The sequence below is a fragment of the Mangifera indica genome, chromosome 1 (assembly GCF_011075055.1).
Source record: "Mangifera indica cultivar Alphonso chromosome 1, CATAS_Mindica_2.1, whole genome shotgun sequence".
Classification (NCBI taxonomy): Eukaryota; Viridiplantae; Streptophyta; class Magnoliopsida; order Sapindales; family Anacardiaceae; genus Mangifera; species Mangifera indica.
The window spans coordinates 15,374,644-15,401,065 of NC_058137.1; the positions used below are offsets into that span (position 1 = coordinate 15,374,644).

The 26,422-nt window shown below is 32.2% G+C and overlaps 1 protein-coding gene across 1 annotated transcript; it reads left to right on the forward strand.

The window, feature by feature from the left end:
* Positions 1-15,689: 15,689 nt before the first annotated feature.
* LOC123214720 (ammonium transporter 3 member 1-like) lies at positions 15,690-18,853 on the forward strand. Its single transcript, XM_044634683.1, has 3 exons — positions 15,690-16,477; positions 16,961-17,246; positions 18,160-18,853. The coding sequence occupies exons 1-3, from the start codon at positions 15,827-15,829 to the stop codon at positions 18,678-18,680; spliced, it is 1,458 nt and encodes a 485-aa protein (XP_044490618.1). The 5' UTR covers positions 15,690-15,826; the 3' UTR covers positions 18,681-18,853.
* Positions 18,854-26,422: the final 7,569 nt, after the last annotated feature.

Here is a 26,422-nt window from a genome sequence, read left to right on the forward strand (position 1 = left end):
ATGTAGGGTATCACATCTCATATTTCTTTACTTATCTAGAGGCAAAAACTATTACTCGACCTCTTTATATCAATAGAGCTCTTAATCTTTGATGTGATGCACCTATATAAATGTCATATTCATCACCCTTAGTTAGCAAGGCTAATATGGGAGCTGAGGTCAACCTCATCTTTAACTCTTGAAAGCTTTACTCATATGCATAAACCCATCTAAAAAGCCCATCTCTATAACTTAATTTTATGAGCGGTTGAGCTAACTTGGCAAAACCTTACACAAATTGCCTGCCAACTCAATAAAGTTTCTTACCTCCTTAGTTATCTTAGGTCTCTACCATTCTAATACTGTATTTACCTTACTTAGGTCTACAGGGATAGCATTTACTGAGACCACTCTATCCAATCAGAACTTACACTTAGAAAACCTAACATTAAGTTCTATTTCTTTTAACCTCTATAGCACAATTCTTAAATGTTTTTCATGCTCATCTTGAGTTTTAAAATACACTAGGATGTCATTTATAAACAATACAATAAACTTATCTAGCATATTCATAATATTTAGGAATATTGTTGGGGTATTAGTCAACCCAAAATGTATAACTATAAACTTATAACATCCATACTTTATTTTGAAAGTTATCTTTGGTAAATCTTGCTTGATTACCTAAACCTGATGATAGTTTGATCTAAGGTCAATTTTAGAGAAGACTGAAGCACCTTTAAGTTGTTTAAATAAATCATCTATCCTTGAGAGTGGTTACTTGTTCTTTAAGGTGACTTTATTTAACTCACAGTAGTTAATGCATATCTTTATCGATCCATCTTTCTTTTTAACAAGTGGGATTGATACACCCCATAATGAGTGACTCAGTTTGATGAAGCCACTGTCTAACAATTCTTGCAATTGTTTATTTAATTTTTAAAGTTCAATTAGATCTTTCTATATGAAGCCTTAGAAATTGGCATTATCCTAAGAGCTAACTCTATATTAAACTCCACTTCTTACTCAGGTGCTGACCTTGAAAAACTATCAGGGAAAACATCTGGGAATTCTTGTACCATTAGAGTATCTTTTACACCCGAGACTACCTCATTTATCTTGTTCATAATATATGCCAAGTACCCTAAACAACCCTTTCTTAGCATCTCTTTGGCCTTGACACTACTAATCATAAAGCTGAGCACTCAACCCCATCAAAGGGAAAACTTATCTCTATTATCAAGACTAAACCAAACTTTATTCTTTCTACTGTCTATCTCTACCTCATATTTGCTTTATAAATCCATGTCGAGTATCATGTCAAAATTTAGCATGTCCATTACTATAGATCCACGGTCAGCACTTAACTACTTAACACAATTGTCTCCTCTATCAACATCTAGTTGTTGTGGAACTTTTTTCCATCAAGCATTTTTATACTAATCTTTGTGACCACTGTAGGCTATTAAACTAAGTTGGTCTAATGTATCTCTCTTCTTGGCCATTATTAACCTCATGGCCTTTAACCTCTATACTTAGCTTAAAGCCTTTAAATAGGTACTAGAGGTATAGTCTTCTATCATGACATCTTTGGCTATGTCTGATCTGAGGCCACTTATGAAAACTTCCATTTTCCCCTCAACTATGCTAACTACTCTAGGGGTATACTTTGTTAGGGCATTCAATGTAATGGAGAACTCCTTTATCGTCATATTGTCTATTCCAAATTGATAAACTCTTATGACCTCATGTATATGATGTCAACTGATAAGAACTTTTTCTTAAAAGCCCACTTAAAGTCAACACAAGTTATGTCCTTTACTTGACGAGTGTTACATAATATCCACCACTATATCTTGGCATCTCATTTTAACAGAAAGCTAACATACTAGATCCTTTCTTTGCTAGTTATCTCGAACAACCCTATAACATCCTCACTACCTCAAACCACTCATTTGTTGGTACTACCCCTAGAACTAAGTTACCCATGAACTTAAGAGGTTGGTGTCTACTTGTCAAACTATATATGGAGTGAAGTTGACCTCTACTACCACCCACTACTACAATTAGGAACCACTGTGCCTTTTTACCTGCTTTATCTTACTAAGGTGGCAACTCAACCTTTGGAGGCAGTTGCTTGACAACTAGTAAGGCTAAAATTGATTGCCCAACACTCTCATATGCCACTCTATTCTCCTGAGGACTTCCTACACAATTTGTTTGATAATTATAGGATCAATTGGTGATGTTGTTGTCCCATCACAAGCTTGTCCTTGAGCCTCTACTTGGCTCCTTTCTTGAGTAAGGACCTTGAAACGTCTTTAATAAGCCTTTTAGATCTCAACTAGTTAGAATTAAGAACAATAAGTCTGTTAACAATAGTCCAACAATCAAAGCAATCTAAAAGTATGAAATTCTCCCACAAACGTGCATTGAACATTTGGGCATAGTGTTTTTCTCATTTCTTCTTTTTCTTTTTTGTTTTTTGGCTTATTAACACGACATTGTTTGGACTGTCATTTCTTTCTTTTTTCCCTCAATACTTTCTTTTCTTTTCTCTAGCAAGGTGGCTAAAAAACCTAGAGTTTGGGTAGAAGATATCTTATATAGACCATTAACTCCTAGTGTGCTTGTAACTACTAATTAATGGAGTCTTTAATGAAGTTTAACTAAGTAATAATCCATCACTTGCAATTTACTTATATGGACCAACATTAGGCTCAAATAGAACTTCCATATTTGATTTTGGCCTAATATAAATAATATCTTCGATTTTAACCCGATCCAGAATTGAAATTTTTCAGAAAGACATTGATACCCCTAAGGTTTACTTATGGGTATAACAAGCTTCAAATTTAATGTTGCATAACAGGACAAAACATGTCTTTCTTGGTATTACAATAAATTTGATGAAATTTATTAACATAATATAATAGAAAGAAAAAAAATATTTTTTTAAAAGTTGGAGGAAGAGAAAGTATCATTCAAGCAAAATATTTATTCTACCTTAAAACAATGTGAAGCGTCATCTATGATGTCAGGAAGTTGTATGTGAATGTACTAGCAGAAAAGGTTTAATTGATTTAAACCATTATAAAAAATTAAAGGTATTGTAATCGATTCATTACATATATTTTTTTAGAGATAAACTAATATTTGTTAAAAAAAAATACCTATCCATTTTAAAAATTATTAACAGATCATTTCTCATTCTGTCGTCGTTTACTTAATAGTATAGATACCTTATAGTTTTTATTTTTTAAACTTTTTTAGACTACAAGAAAATTATTGAAAAGTGCACTAGATGTGTGCAGAGAAATAATTTTGTCCTCTGGCAAAATTTTCCATCGCAATCAACCCATAATTGAAAGCGCAATTTTCTCTGGAAATGAAATGACAAGGAGACACGACAATCTTAATGATTAATATGAGGATCATCAATGAATTAATTTCAAATAAATATAATATTTTTATTTTATATTGTAAACCATTTAACAAAAGGTTCCAAAGAAATGCGAACAGATGGATAAACATAACTAACACAGAATGTCAATCATGATAATGACAAATAAATAATACAACACAACTTTAAAAATGTATGAAATTCGTTTAATAGGGACGGATGGCGTCAATTAGCTTGTTTCTTTCTTCCTAGAATTTGGCTTGTCTTTTATCAGATAATTGCTCAAATGTTGATGAAAATTTGATTTAGAAAAGATTATGGTGTGATTTTTGGTAGAAACAAATATAAATTTGGCTTGAAAATGATAAAAAAAAAAATTGCAACTAGGAAAAGGACTATTTCCCATCCATTTTTTAGGCCTATCTCAAACTCATACCCACAAAGGATGAAAATCCAGTTTTCCTATCTATGACCAAACTGTCGTCCAATTTCTCAGTTAGGGACAAGGGTAAAATCGACATTTTACTGTTTATATTAAAAAGTTATAAAGTTTATTACTTTTCACCCCCTTTAGGTTTTAAAAACTGACATTTCATCTTTAACCAAAGTTTTTAAACTTTGAAAACTAACATTTTCACCCCCAAACCTAGGGTTTCCATATTTTTCAATACGCAGCCATCCCCCATAACTTTCAAAAATAGCAGTTTCACCCCTATTCTTCAATTTCATCTTCCGATGTCGTCACCGGCCTCTTCCTTCTCCTGGTGCAACGGCGGTGGTGCGACGAAGAGATCTTCATCTCCTCGTCGCACGGTGTGACGAAGAGACGGAGATCTCTTTGTCGCACCAACGTGCAACGAAGAGGTCTCTCTTCGTCGCTCCACCCAGACGACGAAGGACGACACTTCATCTTCCTTCGTCGCTCGTCGAGTCGTCCTGACGCGATGAAGAAAGACGACGAAGCGTCGTCCTTTGTCTACTATCCAGATCTAGACGACACTTCGTTGTCTAGATCTGGGCGACGAAGGGTCGTCCTTCGTCGTCCTTTGTAGTCGGAGATGCAAGATCGGTGGAATACGTCGGCCGTCGATGGTGGCCGGAGAAGGAAGCAAACCTTAGGGGTGAAATCTAAACTTTTTAAACTTTGAGGATGGGTTTAGTTGTAGTTTTTAAAACTTGGAGGGGGAAAATGGTGAATTTTAAAATGTTAAGGTTTTAAACAGTAAAATATCGATTTTACCCCTACCCCTAACTGAGAAATTGGATGGCAGTTTGGTTATGGGTGGGAAAACTAGATTTTCATCTCCTGTGGGTATGAGTTTGAGATAGGCCTAAAACATGGGTGGGAAATAGTCCTTTTCCCTAAAAAGAAACATTACCAATATGAAAAGGGTTAAATGATATTTTTTGGCACGCCTTTTTGGCAGGGTCTGACAAAAACATGGTAGGGGAGATGATACCTAAAGGGGAAAGGGAATTTTTGTACTGGGTGCACACGATAATAAAGGTTAATTTATTTATTGCAATAGATATGAAAGGATTTTAAAAGTCTATGGGTTAAAGTGATAATTGAAATTAGGTGGTTTATATTTTCCAGAAGGGTTAAGGGGTTGATTTATTTTTGCCAAAAAGGCTTGATGGGAGACAACTTTAGGATTTTTCCTATTTTCAGTTTTTTTTTTTTTTGTGCAATTTCTTTTTGTGTAGTTTTGGTTAGAATTTGATTAGTTTAATATTAATTGCAAATTTTTGGTCTGTTTTTTGCAAACACGGTCCATCATGTGCAAATATTTTAAGAATTAACTGAATTATATTATTATGTGCAATTTTATAAATAAATATGTTATTTTATCTAAAGTTTGACAATTTTTAACACGATTTATTAATCCAACAAGATACGATAAAAAAAAATTGGATTAGAATTAAGTTTTTTGACACGAAATTTATTTCAGATTAACTCAATATGACTCGAAATTAAATTAGGTAGTGTTAGCATGGATTGCAAAACTGGATCGGACCGGTCTGTCAGACTGGCCAGCCGTTGAACCAAGCACTGTAGCGGTTTCTGTAATGCACAAAACCGTTTTTAATTAATTTTTGGAGTAAACCGCGGGCAGACCGGTTTCTGCAGACATTTGACGTGGTTAACGACAACATGCATTAATATTTTCCTGCCAATGCTTCGCTTCCTCCTTCTCTCAGTGGTTTGTGCTACTTCCTAGAGCTTTCTAGAGCTTTTTGTTGTTGGGTTCCCTTCCTCTTTGACTGCATTTTCTTGTCAAGGAGTTGCTTTTGGGTGATGCTTTGGATGCTTTCTAGTATGTTGCTTCTGTCTGCTTCAGCCGAAGTGTGCTTTCGTGGCCTTTTCTTAAGCTGGTGCAGCACATTGAAGTCAGTTTTCTTTGCCTCTCCTTGTCTGCACCTGAGGATTTTGGAGAAGCCTTGCCCTGCTGCTGCTTGTCTCCTGTCCATTTGACCTCTTCCTGCTGCAACTCTTCGTGGTTCCTTGCCAAGTTTTTTATTGATTTGTTTTTGAATTTTCCAGATTTTCTTTGGTGTCATGTCTTCTTACAGTCGCCTAGGCCCAGTTGCCTTCTGCTTGTCTCTTGGTGGCTGCTTAGGATTTTAAAACTCCGGTTGGACCAACAGGTCAAAACGGTCTGACCAGTTTGACCAAAACCAATATTCAAAACAGTTAATATCCTGGTCCGGTTATCAAAACATTGAGTGTTAAGATTTATACGAAAGTAACTTGATACGATCCGAATTGACTCAAATATTTTAGAAAAATATTACTTTAATAAAAATTTTTAGAAATAAATGATATAAATGTTAAAAGATAATATTAATAACAATTGAAATATTTATAAATTGCATGTAGTTGTATCTTTATATAATTATAATTATTTTTATTTTTATTTAAATATTTTATTTTATTATTAATTAGTAAGAATTTAATTTAGTTAATTAGATTATAAAGCCTTTTGAAGTTCTTACTCATATTATAATTATATGTTGTATCTTTATAGTAAGAATTTGAAATATTTACAAATTGTATATAACTGTATCTCTGTATAATTTAATTACTCATATTATTTTTATTTTTATTTGAATATTTTATTTTATTATTAAGTAGCAAGAATTTAATTTGGTTAGTTAGACCATTGATATGTTTTAAAAATTTTAATATGTAAATTTTTAGATCATTTGTCAATAAATGAAAATGTTATATCGTGTGTTTTATTAGTAGTATATTGGGGTAATTTGGTAAAAAAATTAAAACGATAAAAACATTTTAGAGAGTAAAAATAGTAAATAATTTGAGTCAGATTGGGTCAACTTAAATATTAAAGGATTGAGATAGGGTAAAAATTTTTCAACACAATTCTAATTCAAGTCAAGTTAAAGTTGAAGGTCTCTGATATAAAACTCAAACTGATATAATACGAATATGATCCGATGACATGAACTGTCAACTCTAGTTGTATCACACACACACAAACACACATATATCAAAATTCAGGACAACGTAATTACACAATCCTTTATCAAATTTTTTCTAGGGGTTCATCCCAATGCCCCTATATAGGGCGTCCCTTCTTTTACCCATGCCTACTGATCAAGCAACGAGACCCCTTTAAGGGGAACTCTACACCTTTGACTCTAGATTATGAGACTATGCCCTACAATTCATCTGAGTCAACCTTGTAAAGATGTCCTTTAAATATTATCAAACTCTACACAGAAACAAAAATGTTCATTGCCCTTCATATCGAAAATCTAAGATATCATACTGATCGTATACTCGTGTGGTTTTATACTAATATAGTGCAAGATACAATGAATAAGATACCTAACATTAATATTTGCAGGTGTACATTTCGGTTAACTTTAACACCAAATGTTAGGTTAGCAGGCTTGGATATATAAGACTCTTGATAGCCTGGCAACTAGGCAGAGTTGAAATTATTATTAGTAATCAGTCATTGATGGAGTACACCTAGATTGGACTACTGAGAGAGTTTTTGTACACTTGGCTTTTTTTTTTTTTATGTGTGTGTATATATATATACAAAATTCATTTATTTGACCGATTCTTTATATATATTATTGGCAAATTTGTGCCAAATTGACAAAAAACATGCAGCGAAATAATTTAAATTTTATTCAGTATGCACAATATTTGGAACCATAGATCATACGTATGAATCAAGATGTAAACAGAATGGAAAAGACCACACACGATTTATTAAAGCATACTTATATTTACGATTCCCTCTCTTTGTGCTATCTCTGTGAATGGATGGGACACTCAAGAAAGCCATTATCGTGTACATAAAGCAGAAAAGTTAGCATGATTTTGATATAGAAATTATAAGGCGCTCAAAAAGATGCTAGCGATTTTTGACGTGCCTTAGTGTGGATGAAAGGGGAATTTTAGACAGTTTTCATGAAAAGTTCAATTATGTGTATAAATAGAGATGTCGATGGGCCGGGCCGGGTTGGCTCCGACTCGGCCCATCGGGCTAATGGGCCGTGCCAGGCCTAAGGCCCAAACAGTAACGGGCCTTCGGGCCAGGCCGGCCCATTAAAATATAAAGGCCTAAGGCCCGGCCCATATAATAACGGGCCTTAATCGGGCCGAGCCGTGCTTTAATAGGGTCGGGCCAGGTTGAGCTTTAATCGGGCTGGCCCGACCCATTTAATCAATTTTTTTAAAAAAAATTTAATTAACATTTTTTAACATAAATTTTTTTCAATTATTAAAACCGATAACAGTATCCCGAATATTTTATTTATAACCCCTCACTTGTGACGGAGGAATACCGTAGTTATATAATGAAAAATATTATAAATTGATAACATAGTACAAATAAATTAATTTATATACGGTATAAATTACAAAACATAAATAAAATATATCTATTATATAATATTTATCTATTCATCTTTTATACTTAAATCTCTGAATTCTTCAAAAATAAATAATTATTATTTACGAATTTAGATATTTTTTGAAAGAGAGTTAATGAAATTGAAAATATAATGAAATAATTGAAATTGAGTGATTAAAAGATTTATAAATAAAAGTGAAAATAAAAGGAAATAAAATAAATTTATTTAAAAAAATTTTTTAAAAAAAATTATGTAGAGGCTTCTGCCTAGCAGCCGCAAGGCAGCTTCTGCTGCCAGTAGGGCTGGATACGAGCCGAGCCGAGCCCGAATAGGGCCCAGCTCATTTTCGGCTCGTTTTCAATGAGCCCAAGCTCGGGCTCGCACGAGCTCGCTAAACATATGTTCGTGTTCGATTCATTTCATAATTTTAGTGTTCGGGTTCGTGTGTTCGGGCTCGGGTTCGCTTTAGGCTCTTATTTCCAAGGAAAAACGGCGTCATTTCTTCTTTGAAATAAATGTTTTTTTTATTTGAGTGTTCGGCTCGCGAGCCGAGCTCGGCTTGCTTAACCAATGTTCGTGTTCGGGTTCGTATTCGTTTTTGCTTAAAATTCAGGCTCGTGTTTGGGCTCGGACTCGTTCAAGGCAAGCTCAGGTTCGGGCTCGTTCGAGCAAAGCTCGTTTCGAGCCCGAACAAGCTCGCTTCGAATCCACCCCTAGCTGCCAGCAGAAGCTACTGCCCAGGAAAAATATATATATATATATATATAAAATGAAATATATATAGCAGAAGCTGCTGCCCAGGAAAAAAATATATATATATATAAATATAAACAGTATCGGGCCAGGTCGGGCCAACCCATGGGCCTAATATTAAAGCCCTAGGCCCGGCAGGCCCATGGGCCTGGCCCGGCACTCCATAGTGTCGGGCCGGGCTCTATCGTGCCCGGGCCTTTATTCGTGCTTCGGGTCGGGCCTCCATTTGGCCCGGCCCAATTGACGTGTCTGTGTATAAACAATAACTACTGAGTAAAATAACATACTAATTTATAATATGGAATGGGTGTTCTTAACTGTTGTAGTTGATACTCTAAAGCCAATCTTCTTAGTGATATATGTCCATATTAAGTCATGTTTATATAACTACAAGTGGCACCCTTTTGTATATAAGCACATTTATTTTTATATATGTTACGATAAATGCTTGTAGAATGATAGAATCATTGAGAGATGATCAATTTATATCTTAATCGTGAAAATCTTATTTGTATAGGGGTTAGTGATCTCGATAAACATACAAAACACAACGGAATCATTAATATTTAAATAAGAGATAAAAGGAAACACCTCCCTATTATTAAGCAATCACTGCATATACAATTTTAAACTAGTTTATAAACCTTTACTTGTATTTGGAGGTTTATCGAGGCACAATTGCATCTCATATTTGTTTATGCTTCCTTTGTCACTCCAACAAAGCTTCATTCATCCACAGAAAGGTGTTAAGGTGTAACCAAATGGTAGGAAGGTGTTAGAGGTTCTCACGCTAGCTTGCATGATTGGATTCAATGAATGTGTGTAGGGAAAGAAGAATTGAGAGAATGTTTCTTCTCTCCTTTTAGGTGAATCCCATAGTGTCTTTAAGCTTTGAAAAAATTCTAAATTTCCATTACACATCTCATAACCTTAATTTACAATGTCATTCCACCCTGGTAGTTTATGTTATTAGATCATGTTTATATTATGCCAGTTTAGGTTTTGGGTTGATAGCCTTTAACTTTATCCTAACCCAAGTTAGAATTATGTAAAAAAAATTATACCCTAACTTAACCTTTTGATGTTCAGGTTGATTCGACACAATCTAAATTGACCTAAAAATTGTCTATTGTTTTCACTTTCCTATGCGTTTTTAATATTTTTATTTCTTCGCCAAATTACTTCAACCTATTGCTAATAAAACACATAATATAATATTTTATCTTGTTTATTAATTGTCTAAAAATTACATACCAAGACCATCAAAACACGTCAATACTGTTACTAAACAAATCATATTCTTACTATTAAATAATAAAATTAAAAATTAAAATTAAAATCAAGAATAATATGAGTAATTATAATTATATAAAGATAAAAAGCATGTGAAATTTGTAAGAATTTCAATTGCTATTGATGTTGTCTTTCAAATTTTTTATAATTTATCCTTAACAAATTTTACTAAAGTAACATTTTTTTACACATTCAAGTCAATTCGGATAGTTTAGATTACTTTCGTGTCAATCTTAGCACTACGAAATTTAGTTTCTAGTTATGTCAAGTTGATATGAAATAAATTTTGTATCAAAAAACTCAATTTTAATCGATTTTTTTGGTGTCATGTCATTTTAGATAATAGATAGTGTTGAAAATTGTCGATTTTATTCCACTATCTAACTATTGGGTAATTGCACTTTGACCGTTATACTTTTAATTTCTCTCAATTAAATTTAACAATGTTTATTGTATTTATTCCCCAAATTAAGACACATTAACAAATATTTACTTCACCGTATTTAGTTAAAACCAAAGTTGATTCATTCTTCATGTGACTAACCCAAACATTGTGAGTTATATAACAAGCAACCTTTTATTTTGTGTGACTCATAAATTCTCTAATAAGTTGACCATGAATAAAATTATAATTAATTTACAACAAATCTTCTATTTATTTACAAACCATAGGTGACCTCTAGTAACATACAATGGTTATCCAGCTAATAAAGAATTAGCATTAAACCGATAATACCTTTTAATAATATAATTACCATTTAATCGAATCATTTCATTATACTGATATCTTATCAAAGTTGAAACATAAAATTAGTGTCTATCTCATGCTCCCTTGATTTCATGTTTGACTTTGAAATAATGACTAGGCATTATTGGATTAAAGTACCAACTCGATTCTATTGTGATCACAAATTTAATTAATCATAGTCATTCATTAAATATTGCCATGAGATATCTTCTTTCATACTCAGGAGTGATTAATCACTTGTTGATCCATCATAGCCTCGATACACTTCTCCATATAGTGAACAACAATTGTATTGATAACTTTAACAAGAAGTCTACATTAAGCTAGTGCCAAATCAGACTAATTGGTGTACAAGACGCTCTAATGATCTTAAGTTTGGAGATCACATGCACCACTATCCATTAAAGAATTAGTCCATCGATACTAGGGTTATTATCTATGTGTAATTCTATGAGAGGTTAGTCTGGTGAACATGCAATTAACATTCACCCATGTGTTGCATGAGATTGATGACAACCTCAAAATATGAGATATGTTACCACCTTTTGATAGAGCCATTAAACACGATGATAGTTTAACCATATTATTTGTGCCTTTGGTCAAAATGCTGATAGATTGGTCATCATATATGCTCATAGGGTTTTCATGATCAAGTCATATATTGATCCTCTTATCATAGTTTTACCAATGTAAGGACATTTATCATACATACATATTTTATGATACTTTGGGGTTAAAGTGAAATAATCTTGAGTGGTTAAAGTTGTGTGTGAGAAAGAACAAGGCTGGATTGGATTTATCCAATTAAATAAATCCAAGCCCAATTCATGACACCCATGGAATATGTGTGGCGCACTATTTTCTTTCTCATAGAAATAATTTTCTTCTTAGGGAAGAAAGAAGCAAATGCACATTACATGCACATAAGAAAATCCTAGCTGTATTTTCTTTATAAAGGATTATTATTATTGTGGCTTTTGTAAGAATGTCACATACAATCCTGATGATTCTAGCAGCTCTTTGAGTATGGTTTCAGCCTCCAATCTAGCTCGTGCTCTGTGTAGATACCAATGTTTAGACCTACACTTAGTTATGGGAGCAAGTTCAAGATCAGTCTCAATCAATGGAAGTCAAAGAAACCCTTTTCACGCAGGTATATTTTATAAACACCTTATGAGTGTAAATAGCAGGCTTGTGAATTAATTATCCTGTAAAGTCGATTCAGAAAAGGTTTTTGTTATATGTTTGTTTATGAATTAAAATTTTTCATTGTTATTTTTCACCCGAAGGCCGCAAATTCCTTACGGCATATAGAAGGAAAAGATGAAGAACTATCATTAGTGTTGATACATAAACATGATACATCATATACAATTTATATAAATGATTAGCACTGGAGCATAATCTCTAACAAATATTGTACATATATGGTATATATCATTGTTTATTTATATATCATATTTAGTTATTCCCTTGCCATCAATAAATGCTTAATGGGTAAAATATTTTTCTAACAACAAGAAATTGAATTCACTTACAATGTAAATTTTAATAAATTTTGAAGTAAAATTCTAAATCAGGATGTGTGATTCATTTGGAAACATCTCCACTTTCTCAATATAGCAATTTAAATGAATTGGCTTACCATTTATAGTTCATTGTTTACAATTTAGGGTTTAGTTTTTATGGTTTATAGTACAAAGATTTAAGGTTTAAAATTAAAAATTTACGATTTATAGTTTATGGTTTGGGTTTATGGTATGATTTAAAGTTTAAGGTTTATATTTTAGGATTTATTGTTTAGGTTTTAGTATTCACAATTTAGGAGTTAGGACTTAGGGTTCATGGTTTAAGGTTTATTATTTGTGATTTATGGTCCACGGTTTACATTCTAGGGTTTAAGGTTTATGGATCACAATTTAGGATTTACAGTTTACAGTTTATAATAATGTCATCATACACTATTTTGATTAATTCTATGATGATAGAATAGTGAAATATCAAAATTACTTATGAATATACACTAAAACCTTGAAAAATCCTTAATGAATGATTTCATTTTACCACTCACCTGTTAAATATCAAAAAGCCCCCTACAAATAAAGTATCATTTAACCCTTCATTTTGTATTAAATCTTGTACCCTTTACAAAAAAAAAAATTGCATTTAACCCTAGTAGGCACTAATTCAGCTTTTAGACTTAACCACATTGCACTTCGATTGTAATTATTAAAATTGTGAAAAGTGATTCTAAAACAATAAGAAACTATTATTTAATGTTGGAGAGGTTATAAAAGTTGTGACAAATCGTAACTCCTATTTTCAATTTGTAGTTTCTGGATGAGAATGTATCTTATCCAAATCTTCTTCTCAACTTATAAACTAGTTTGGTGTATGTTCACTGGTCATTGATTGTCCTCCAACTGTCATATTCATGAGTATGATTGTGTAAGAGCTTTGATTGCATAAAAATCTTCTATAATTAATTTTTAACTTCTTGTTTATTTAATTATAATTACTAAACAACACAATAAACAAGATTTGTTTAAAAACAAACCTTTCTCGAATTTTTATCTTTCTTTTCTTTATTTTGAAAGTGAATGAAATTTCAATTGTGATTTGGAAAGAGAATATGAAACCAAACCAAAACAAATGTCATAAATATCATAATTCTTTTCCATCTTGGTTTGATTTGTTTTTATGAGTTTCTACGATTGTTTATAAATCATGAATTTTTAAGAAAGAAATGAAAAAAGAAATTTAATTAATTTTTGGGTTTAAAAATGTTCAAATGAGGCTTAAATAGCACTCATTTTCATTTAATAGACGCCTTTTTGTTTATAATTAAAACTTTAAATATATTTTAGAAGTAGTTTTAAATGCTTCATAGAAAATAATTATTTGATAGTCCCTTTAGCTTATTATATACATTTACATTTATCAATAAAACTCTATGTACCCATTTTTGGTACACAATTTGTATACACAGATGAGGTGTCATTATGTGATTGGATTTTTTTTATCATATGGTGACACATATTTTAAAATCACCTAATTACATGATGACACATCACTGTGTATATGAATTGTGTACCAAAAATGAGTACACATAGCATTGTTCTACATTTATATATGTATTATCTTGATTTACATGTGTAACATAAGGCATAGGTGTATGCAATGCTTCATTCACTTATATTTTAAAAGTGGGAAAATGACTATTTCTCACCCAAATTTTAGCCCAATTTCAAAGTTATATCCATGAGAGATAAAAAACTCAAACTCCCACCCAAGACCAAACTGTCATCCAAATTTTCAGTTAGAGACAAAGGTAAAATCGTCATATTACCTATAAACTTTAAAACTTCAAAATTTTCATTCCCCCCTCCAGGTTTTAAAAAATAACATTTCAACCCATCCTCAAAGTTTGAAAAATTTATATTTCACCCCTAGGGTTTGCTTTCTTCTTCAACCACCACCAATGACCACGCTTTCTACCGATCTCCCTTCTCCAATTACAAAGGACGATAAAAGATGAACCTTCGTCGCCCAGATTTGGACAACGAAGCGTCATCTAAATCTGGAAGAACAAACGAAGGACAACTTCGTCGTCACATCTAGACGATGCGACAAGCGACGAAAGACGACATCCTTCATCCTCTGGGTTGTGTAACAAAGAAAGATCTCTTCGTCGCACCGTACGATGAGGAGATAGAGATATCTTACTCACACCACCGTCGTTGCACTAGGAGAAGGAGGAGGTCGAAGACGACACCGGAGATGATGTCGAAAGATAGTTGAAGAGTGAGAGTGAAACTGCTATTTTTGAAAGTTATGGGGGTCCGTTAAGTTTTGAAAAATATGGAAACCTTAGGTTTTAGGGTGAAATGTTATTTTTTAAAGTTTAAAAACTTTAAGTAAAGTTGAAATATTAGTTTCTAAAACCGTGTGAGAGAAAAAAAGTAATAAACTTTATAACTTTTAATATAAACAGTAAAATAACTATTTTACCCCTCTCTTCAACAGAAAAAATTAAAAAAAGTTTTATCATGAGTGGGAGTTTAGGTTTTTTATCTCCCGTGGGTGTAAGGTCGAGATTAGCTTAAAATTTGGGTGGAAAATAGTCTTTTTTCCTTTAAAAGTATGATATAGGATTTATGATTTAAGAGATTTGTTGAGGACATCATTAAGAGAAATGTAACTGTCTTTTGATTTATATGTGTAGTATAAAATTTAGGCTTTGGGTTTACCTGAGTTTGACTCATCTTTAAGGGAGTCCAAATTAAGCTTACAAGTTTTGAGAGAATTGAATTTAAACTCAAGCTTGACTTGAGTTTGATTTAGCACTGTAACATTATCTAATTTATTTATTAATTTATTAATTATGAATTTTTAAAATTTATGTTTTTTAATAAAAATATAGGAGGAAATTGAATTGTGATAATAAAGCAAATGGAAAACTAATTCAAACGAAATTAATTCAGCTCAAACTCAGCCATGAATAACAAGAAATAAATTCCTCCAGGAGCGTTGTATTTATAAGGGAAATAAAGATTCTAATTTAAGGAATCAAAAAGATTCACGAGAAGCCAGTTGTCAGTAAGACAAAAAACTGCGTTTTTAGTATCACGATTCTTGTCTTATCCATTTAACCAGAACCCATTGCCCACAAAATTAGAGTCCAATCTCTTCTTTCTCACTCTATAATAACACCACAAATCAACTCTTTATCCATTAACACCACCACCACAACCATGGCCATGGCGTCTCCTCCCCCAAACTCTGTCCCAATCGCTTACCAAGCATACACCTCCGCCGCCGTTCCCGACTGGCTAAACAAAGGTGATAACGCATGGCAAATGATCTCCGCCACTCTTGTTGGCCTTCAAAGCGTCCCTGGCCTCGTCATCCTTTATGGAAGCATCGTCAAGAAAAAATGGGCAGTGAATTCAGCTTTCATGGCCTTCTACGCCTTCGCTGCCGTTGTTCTCTGTTGGGTTACTTGGGCTTACAAAATGTCCTTTGGCGATAAGCTCTTGCCGTTTTGGGGCAAAGCGGGTCCTGCCTTGGGACAAAAGTTTCTCATTAAACAAGCAGCTCTGCCTGAAACGGCTGTGGCAACAACGGCGATGGCAACACCGTTTTATCCGATGGCGTCAATGGTTTGGTTTCAGTGTGTATTTGCTGCCATTACGTTGATTTTATTGGCGGGATCAGTGCTTGGGAGGATGAATATAAAGGCGTGGATGGCTTTTGTGCCACTTTGGCTAACGTTTTCTTACACCGTTGGGGCGTTCAGCCTTTGGGGTGGCGGGTTCTTGTTTCATTGGGGCGTGATGGATTATTCTGGTGGTTATGTTATTCATCTTTCTTCAGGAATTGCTGGATTTACTACTGCTTTCTGGGTAATCTTAAAGACTCTTTGCTTCATCGAAATATTTAGAAAAATTAAAAAGTTTGATTTTCTCTTTTCTTTTTCTGATTATCTTTGCAACAATATTAAAAGAGTAAAACTAAAAAAATTTGTTTTCCATTTAGTTGTATATTTGGATTTAACCATTCTATGACCCTTTGTCTAGTTTTTCTTTCAGATGTAAATGGGTATTTATCGTTATAACTATTCAAGGTTTTAATTGTTATTATAAGGGTAAAAAAACAAGGGTCAATAAATGAGAGATTAAAGAAGATGATATTTCATCCTTCAACAAACTTACTTGAATGGTATAACCCAGAATCATATCGTATTTCAGATTTGTTTGGTCAGTATTTACTGTTTTAGCAAATACAAAATCAAAGTGGAAAAATATCTTTAATAACTCTTCATCTTTATTCACACTATTGAGGAAATATGAGTAAGATAAAAAAGATTGATTAAATATGACATGCAGGTGGGTCCAAGATCAACAAATGACAGGGAAAGATTTCCACCAAACAATTTAATATTAGCGTTAGCAGGTGCAGGGTTACTGTGGATGGGATGGGCAGGATTCAACGGCGGAGATCCATACGCGGCAAATATTGACTCATCTATGGCCGTCCTAAACACCAACATTTGCGCAGCAACAAGTCTGCTTGTCTGGACATGTCTTGATGTCATTTGCTTCAAGAAGCCTTCCGTCGTTGGAGCTGTTCAAGGCATGATCACCGGCCTCGTTTGCATTACGCCTGGTGCAGGTATTTCTTAATCCCTATTATTTAGTTGACGTTGAGCGCCCGCAGTTATATTTTAATCTTTTCATTCCTTTTTTATTATTTCTTGCCATCCAATTTCTTTTAATCATTCTATAGGCTACAACTAGTGAACCCACCGGCCACATCATCTCACCGAACTTGTAATCAAATCGAGATGAGATGAGTGTTATTATGCTCGAGTTCAAGTTCAATTCAATACATTAGATAGAAGATTTAAGTTCAAATTCATTGAGTTCAAAAGTTATAAGCTTGACTTTGAGCTTGAGATAAGAAATATGAACTTGAATTTGCTTTGATAAATTACAATGAAATCTTTATATTTAAAGTTCATATTGGGTTATATATGTAAATTTTAAAAGATGAGGGAGCTAGAAAAATTTTTCATACTAGGGTACTAAGAAATTAAATTGAGAATAACATAAAAATTAATTTCATTACATTGCCTCCTCCAAGAAATAAGACTTTTAAAAAATACGAGTCGTCTTGTGGAATTGAACTAAAGAATTACGATTTTTAATCTCTGGTTTACTTATTTGAATTGAATAAAGAGTTTGAATCCACGAATATATTCAAACCCTTTATTCAATTCACATAAGCAAGCTAGAGAATTAGGAATCCTAATTCTATAATCATGTCAATTGTTAGAAGTAAACATCAGCTAATAGTATAAATGATTATTGATGTCACACAAATAAAATAATTTCCATTTTGCTCCTCTCAGTTTTGAATGGGTGTATACGGCAAATTATGCATATAAAAAATTGCTTTCAAAGTTAAGTATTTCATATTGACTATAATTTATTTACCTCAAAACAGGTGGGATGTCCATGTCCATATAAATTGGTTGAATTATGCATTACTTGAGACATGATTGATATAATATTGTTTGATTTAGGTCTTGTTCAAGGATGGGCAGCCATCGTGATGGGAATATTGTCAGGGAGTGTGCCATGGTTCACCATGATGATAGTCCACAAAAGATGGACACTTCTTCAAAAGATTGATGATACACTTGGTGTTTTCCATACCCACGCCGTTGCTGGTCTTCTTGGTGGTTTGTTAACTGGCCTTTTTGCTCAACCAACACTATCTTCTCTTTTTTTACCAGTCACTAACTCAAGGGGAGCTGCCTATGGAGGCTCTGGGGGAATCCAGTTCCTTAAACAATTAGCAGGAGCTGCCTTTATCATCGGTTGGAATGTTGTCGTGACATCGATCATCTGTGTGCTCATAAACCTAGTCATTCCGTTGCGAATGGCCGAAGAGCAATTGGTGATTGGTGATGATGCGGTGCATGGTGAAGAGGCTTATGCATTGTGGGGTGATGGAGAGGTTTATGATTCAACAAAGCATGGGACGTACTCTGATGATACATTGCATCCTAAGACTACAACTGGTGCTACTCAAGTGGTTTAATAAGTGTGAAAATAACTTATTCCAAACGCATGAATTTACCTAGCATTTACTTTACCTAGATCTGCTATCAATAGACTTAATAAGTCATGAATGCTATATTAAAAACTATTCTTAAGAAAATTCAACTCAACAGATTGTAAAATCATTCCAAACTTAGCAGAATTTATTGTGTTTGATGAGTCTATATAACAATATTAGGATTAGTTACGTTGGTGCACCTTGTTTCCTTTCTTGAAAACAGCAAGATTAAATAAAAACGTGGGATTGAATGCTAGAAGAGACAAGTTCAAAATATAATATAAAATAAAATTTACAATAAATTATGTGTACACAAAATAAATATACACATGATATGTCATTATATGATTGAATGATTTTAAATTAAGAATAATATTAAAAAAAAAACATACATGCAATTTTTTTAATTTGAACAGTTAACATAAATGTGTACTTGAATCATGATCATGTTCATGTTGATGACGATTACAATTCGAACACGATCCAAGGTTCAATAATTCATCTTTTCCACAACACAATTTACTTCCTTATACTTGCATGGATTGTTAATGGAGGGAGACTGTTTCTGTGTTCTTTGAGAGCAGAGGAAGAAGCAAAAGACGCTTCTGTATTTTTTATTATTTTGGGAATATGATAGTTTGAGACATCTTATCTATTCAATTGTCAAACTTCCTCTAACTGCCCATTAGCAGTTAGTAATTAAATTCGGTCTACCCGTTATAGGTGAACCCAAACCTAATATCTTCTATTCACACATAATGGGAAATATCCAAACCAAATATTTAAACACAATAATCCTATAAATCAATACATTTCATATTTGCAAATGAGTTATGTGACCTCACAAGAAACCTACACTTGGAAGTTAATTACTATGCATCTGTCAAGAATAACATAACTGCTTCAATCCAAATAAAGATATACTAAAGCGTTAGTCTCATTGCAGCATATATTTACTCGATAACACCAGCTCCCTTTAATCCCTCAAATATTATTGTCTTATTTTCCTACGTATTCATGATCAAATCAATTCTCTCATATGAGTGACAAGATTGGTTAGCCATTGAATACATGTAACATATAAGTCTTCATCTTCTATTCGAAATTCTCAATTTAAATTTAATTATTTTTCTAATCATTTTCTATATATTGAATCATGTGTGGTCATAGGTGTTAAGCTGAGATAGCAAATACTGAGAATAAATATCAAATAACAATAAAGAGTTTAAGGGTACAAATATGAGGTATGCCTCGTAAAATCTCACACAATGAGGAAGCAAGGATTTATTCACTCACTACTTTTATTGGTCAACTTACTTATACACATATAGTACATGTGTTATAGTGTATATTCTCCATAAATGTCATACATTAACACTGAACAGATTTTAATTTAGTCGCTACTCCCAGCGTCAAATCTAAGTTCTTAAACATATTCGCACTTGCAGGTATTTATTAAGAACTCACATCTGACATTCACAAGTTATTTAAACATGGAGAATCCAAACCGATTATTATTAAATATATCTATCTATAAAATCATCTTAATTAATCATCAAGGCAGCATTTTAATTCTAATAATCTTTTCTCAAGAAATATTTCTCTTATTTGTCTTAATGTAACCTTTCTCAAGAAATATGTCTCATATTTCGTTCTCTCAACACCAAATGCAATTGCTTGTATGAGTGAGATAATCTCTAACTTGTGTGACATTATAATCTTGTTAAGCTTCTAAACAAAACGATATAGTGAAACACCAAATATTTTAGGATATAAGTGCAAAACAAAATGAACTTGAATTCATAGTTTTCGATATTATCTTACCAATACAATATATAAACTCAACAAATTATCAATTGTAAACTATGCAATCCAAGATATTTAACATATGTAAGATATACATCTCTTGAAAACAGGTTTGGTCAAAGGATTAGTAACCATTTTATGCGTAGAAATATATTGTACACTTACTTTCCTCTTAGAAATGATGTCTCTTACAAAATCGTGTCTAGTGTCGATATGTTTAGTTATAATATAAAATTTTAGATCATTTGTAAAAGTTATCTCAACTTAATTATGACAATGGACAATTATTGCTCCAACAATGTGGTCTTATATACCCAAATTCAAGAAGAATCTTCTTAACAAATAGTTTCTTGCATAATCACTGAACAAGTTATAAGCTCAACCTTTATTGTGGATAAAGTTACGCATGTCTATTTCTTATTAATCCAAGATATGACACCTATTGAGTAAGAAAGTATAATTAGAAGTCGATTTGCGTTGGTCTAAATTACCTCCCTAATTGGCATTTAAATAGTCAATCAAACGTAAATTTGATTATTGATAACATAAACAATAGTCCACAATACCCTTTAGATATATTAATATCCTTTTGACAACCTTTTAGCGTTATTTTCTAAGATTTGACTAATATCGACTAACCAGCCCAACAACAAAACAAATGTTTGGGCATGTACACGTTATGACATACATAAGACATCCAATGATATTTGAATAGAGTACTTTCAACATTTCTCTTCTTTCATCTTGAGTTTTGAGACACATTTCTTGGCTTAACAATTTGCTTTTTGACACAAAGTATCCACAAGTTTTTAGTTTACTGTATTGAATCATTTTAGAATTTTTTAAATATAATGTTCTTGTGACAGAGGCAAAAGTTTATTTGAACGATCCCTATTGATTTTAATTTCTAATATGTAATCTGTCACACCTATATCTTTCATGTCAAAATTCATAGATAACTATCCTTTAATAGTTACTATACACCTCAAATCGTTTCCAGCTATTAACAAATTTTTCATATACAGAGATAGAATTGTCAATTTATCATCAAACTTCGTCACATAGACACAATAGTTTTGTTTAATTATCTTAAAGTCATAAGACATGATAGTCTTATGAAATTTCAAGTAACATTGTCTGGATGACTATTTTAAGTCATACATTGATCTTGAAGCTTGCATACTTTGCGATCTTGACCTTAACAACGAAATCTACAATTTATTTCATTTAGATTTCTTCACAATAGTTTTGTTTAATTATCTTAAAGTCATAAGACATGATAGTCTTATGAAATTTCAAGTAACATTGTCTAGATGACTATTTTAGGTCATATATTGATCTTGAAGTTTGCATACTTTGCAATCTTGACCTGAACAACGAAATCTACAATTTATTTCATTTAGATTTCTTCATCAAGTTCTCCACTAAAGAAAAGTTGTCTTAACATTCATATAATGTAACTTAAATTTTAACGTGTTATTACAATCAAAATAAATTGAAGTAAATCTTATAACTGGTGAAACTGTTTCTTCATAATCTATACCTTTTTATTTAGTATAGCTTTTTGTCATAAGATAAGTTTTGTATCTATCTATTGAGTCATCTATCTTAAGTTTGCTTTTAGGAATCCATTGGTTCCCAAGGAGTTTCTGACCCGACGATAAGTCAACAAAATTTCAAACTTAGTTTATTTTATGAATTTCATCTCTTCTTCTAATGTATCTTGTCATTTTTCCTTATCAATGGATGAAGGAGTTTTTTTTTTATGTTTTTAGGTTTTTCATCATCTTAAGGAGTAGTAATGAAAACCACATTTTCAATTTTGAAACATTGTTTGGAGACTTTTAGATACCCACTCCTACGTAATTAAGGATCGTCACTTCTACTATCTGAAATAATTAGAAATTAATCTCATTGCTCTCATTAGGTTGAGATGAATGAGGCAAGCAATTAAAATCATTGCTTCCATTATTTAGAGCAGTTAAGGGTATTACCTTTTGGGACTCAACTAATAGTCGTTGAGATGTATCTATTCTCATTCTTCTTCCATCCTATATAAATGAACACCTTTATTAATATCATCCCTATTGGGAAAAACATTCTCTATGAATGTAGCACTTTTTGATACAATTTTAATTAATCTTCCAATAAAATTCGACCTAATAAACACGTACCATTTAGGGTGTTCAAAGTATCTTATAAATATACATCTTTCCTATCAATCCCAGTTTTTCTAGCTTATAAAAGAAGTCATAGATAAATACTGCTAACCATTAAGATCACAATTTTTCTAATGAAGTTTTATTTCTCTTTTCCGTTACCTAATTTGTTATGAAGTTATTGGAATTATTGGTTGTCTTACTTTTCCCTTTTTATTACAAAGTTCCTTGAACTCTTCAGATAAATACTCAAGACTTCGGTCAGTTTTAATATTTTTATCTTTTTGTCTGATTGATTCTTAATCTCATTTATAGTGTATAAAGTAGTCATTGTTTTTTATTTATGAGAGATCAAGTAGATAAGACCGAATAGAGTATAATCATCTATAAAAGTAATGAAATATGAGGTATCATGCCTTGCCTTAATATTCATATGTTTAAGTAAATAAATTGCAAAGGAAGTTTCGCTCTTATGACTTTTTGAAATGGTTTTCTAAAAGTTTTTTAAGCTAGGCAATGCTCACATGTAAGCAATACAAGTTTTATGAAAGTTCCTAATAAACCTTTATGTTCTAATCTATTCATTCTATCTTGGCCAATGTGCCTTAATCTAGCATGTCATATATTTGCATTAACATCCATACTTTTGGGAGTAGTAAATAATAAAAAACTAACATTATCAATTATTATCATAATGAAGGGTATCTACTACCATAAAACCATTCTACAACAAACTAAATCCATAGAAATCAATACTATTATATATTTTAAAAGAGATTCTACAAAAATTCAAATTATATCCTAGTATAAGTAGAACAAGCACTAAGACTAAAATTTGTCAAATGTCTAAAGCATATAAGACTTAATGTAGGTATAGAGTTCAACCATTTCACAAAACAAATTTGCACGTGTCTATCCCTTTTATTTCAACTTTGATGTTATTGTCTACATAAATCCAGTTTGTCTCTTACAAAATTCCACAAAACTCCTCTATTATAAGCTACATGGTTAGTAGCTCTTAAGTTCATAATCCATATAAGATGAGATTTATCATTTAAGGTAAAATGAGATAATATCTTTTTTAGCTTTGTGCATTCACGAACCCCTGTTGTTGCAATTGTAACAAGTTAACTTAGTTTTGACTCTTCTCTTAGCACGTTTATCTCTCATTTTTTTTAATTGCTTGTTCTTGGTCTTTGAGTCTTATATGATCTCCTTCTCGTTATTAGACTTATGCCACTTACATTTGAAGCAAGAAAATCTCTTGGAACTTGACTCTACAACATATGCATAAGTACTTAGTCCAGTTGTCTCAAGGCGTTCGTCCTCTTGCTCAATATGGCAAGAAATATCAACAAAAGTCCTTATATTCTCATTATGGGTCATAGTCATTTTCATATGCTTCCAACTTTCAAGAAGAGATCATATTTCTATATGAACCTATTGTTCATGAGTCAAGTTGTGCCTAGTTGACTTCAAATCCATAATCATATTTGACATATTCCTCAGATGTTATTTCATTGAGACCTTATATGTGTCGAATTTGACAATCAACTTCCTCATTTTAGCAACTGCAGTTCCTCTAAATGTTTTCTTTCAAAAACCTACTTATGGCATGTGCAGTTAGGTATTACTAGTACTCGTATACTAGACCATCATTCATGGAACTGGTCAAGATATCACACGTAGTAGAGTCATTCTTCTTACTTGTGTGATATATATCCATGTCACGTTTGTGTAAGGCATTATTCAGGGTTTTTACCCCTCAATCAATTGTGGCTCTTCCGTAACTTGATTTTTGGCCTCTAAGACCTCTTCTTATCTAGAATATAGTGTATATTTAAATGTCAGGTGTTATAATTATCTTTATTCAGTTCCTCCCCTTTATTCAAATCAACTAATATAATTTTTTTTTAAGATGTCATGGTTAATTAGATTACAGAAACATATCAGAAAAAACATTAACTAATGCAATTAAATACACACAATTGTTATAATTGTGTATTAAAATTTAAAATATCTCACATAAAACATAGAAATAAAAGTTCACTATATTTCCAATCATCTTCTATGATTTAAATGTTTGACATTTTAAAATTCAATTTAACTATGCCAATATTAATTTTAGATGAGAATTTGATTAAATCTTATCAATCTCATAATTTTCACATTTAACATTTAGAATATGTGATACAACAAATGCATTACAACTATGACTAAGATCATTTTTTCATCCCATAAGATTTTTTGAGTTACTTTATCCATAATAAAATTTTTATGTTAATTGCAATAGGTCAAATATCTCGCATTTCGTTAATTTGGAAATAACAATAAAATAGTAGATTTTCTTACATTCATTACCACATGTTGCTCTTCAGTAAGTTGTAATGCACCCACTTAATCCCAAAAATTCTTCACATTCTTGTCCAGAACAAAATCATCTATTATGTTAGTCTAATGACCAAAGTACAATTAGACTATATACAATCTTTTTTCTATAAAAGAGTTTGTGAATTACTTTTAAGTCTAAATATTTAATATATATATATATATATATATATATATATATATGCACTATTAGACTATTAGATTGTTGCATGATTTAGAAACATGTGTTTTGAAACACCGTTATATGTTTTCATGAGCCAAAATTAAGTATTACATGCATTTATGTTCATAAGGCCCACTGAATTAGTTCCACGCATTGATCCAAGCATCAAATAGTTATCACACACTAGAAAAAAGCTTTCACATGCCAAAAACAAGGTCCCAACACCTTCACACACCGAGTTAATGTCTCTATGCACCTTCACATGCTAGAACAATGCTGCATGGACCAAGATAAGTGCTCTCATGCATCTCCATATGTCACCATGCATCGGTTGGGACTTAGCATTAAATGGTCTACCTAATTGGCATTGACTTGCTCAGTTTAGCCTGACTGATTAACGGATTGACCTGTTGACCAAACAGATCAAGTCATCGGGTTTTTCCAACCCGATTACAACCTATATTGTTGCAAAGAACCTTAGTTTTGGTAACCATTAAGTCTCCATTTTCGAACATCAATCACCATAATAGTATAGAATTTTTGAAGCTTTCTTATTGGCAGTCTTGATTGTATCAACGATCAATATCAACATTGTCAAAATCCAACAAAACGACAACTTGAAATCCATGGTTTTGTGCAATATGCAATCTTGATTTTTCGAATATTCCAACCAGATTTCGATGTGATTTTAAAGACAAACTATGCAACACATATCCAGGTTATATTCTAAGGTATTTCTAAGTATCAATTTCATAATATATGGCTGAATTTGATTCATGCCCAAAAATTGCGTTCTAACAAATTTAATACAAAAAAAATCTAGAAATCGAAAATTTAATTTTATAGAATAGATGGCATAATCATTAACCTGGCTCTAATACCAATGTTGGAAAAAACATACATGCCAATTTTGTAATTTTGTGAATTAAACAGTAAACATAAATGCATACCCAAATTATAATTCGGTTCATGTTGATGACAATCACAATCTAAACACGATATGAGGTTAGATAATTCATGTTTTCCACGATACAATTTGTTTCCTTATACTTGCATGGAATGTCAATAGAGAGAGATTATTTCTGTGTGCTTAGGGAGGAGAGGAAGAAGCAAAAGTTTTTTTCATTATTCTAGGTATATGGTAGTTTTGGACATCTTATATGTCCAATTGCCAAACTTCCTCTAACTACCTATTGACAGTTAGTAAT

Coding starts and splice junctions, on each gene's coding strand:
- LOC123214720 (XM_044634683.1), top strand. CDS start 15,827: ATGGCCATGGCGTCTCCTCCCCCAAACTCTGTCCCAATCGCTTACCAA. Junction 16,478..16,960: donor GATTTACTACTGCTTTCTGG/GTAATCTTAAAG, acceptor TATGACATGCAG/GTGGGTCCAAGATCAACAAA. Junction 17,247..18,159: donor TTGCATTACGCCTGGTGCAG/GTATTTCTTAAT, acceptor TGTTTGATTTAG/GTCTTGTTCAAGGATGGGCA.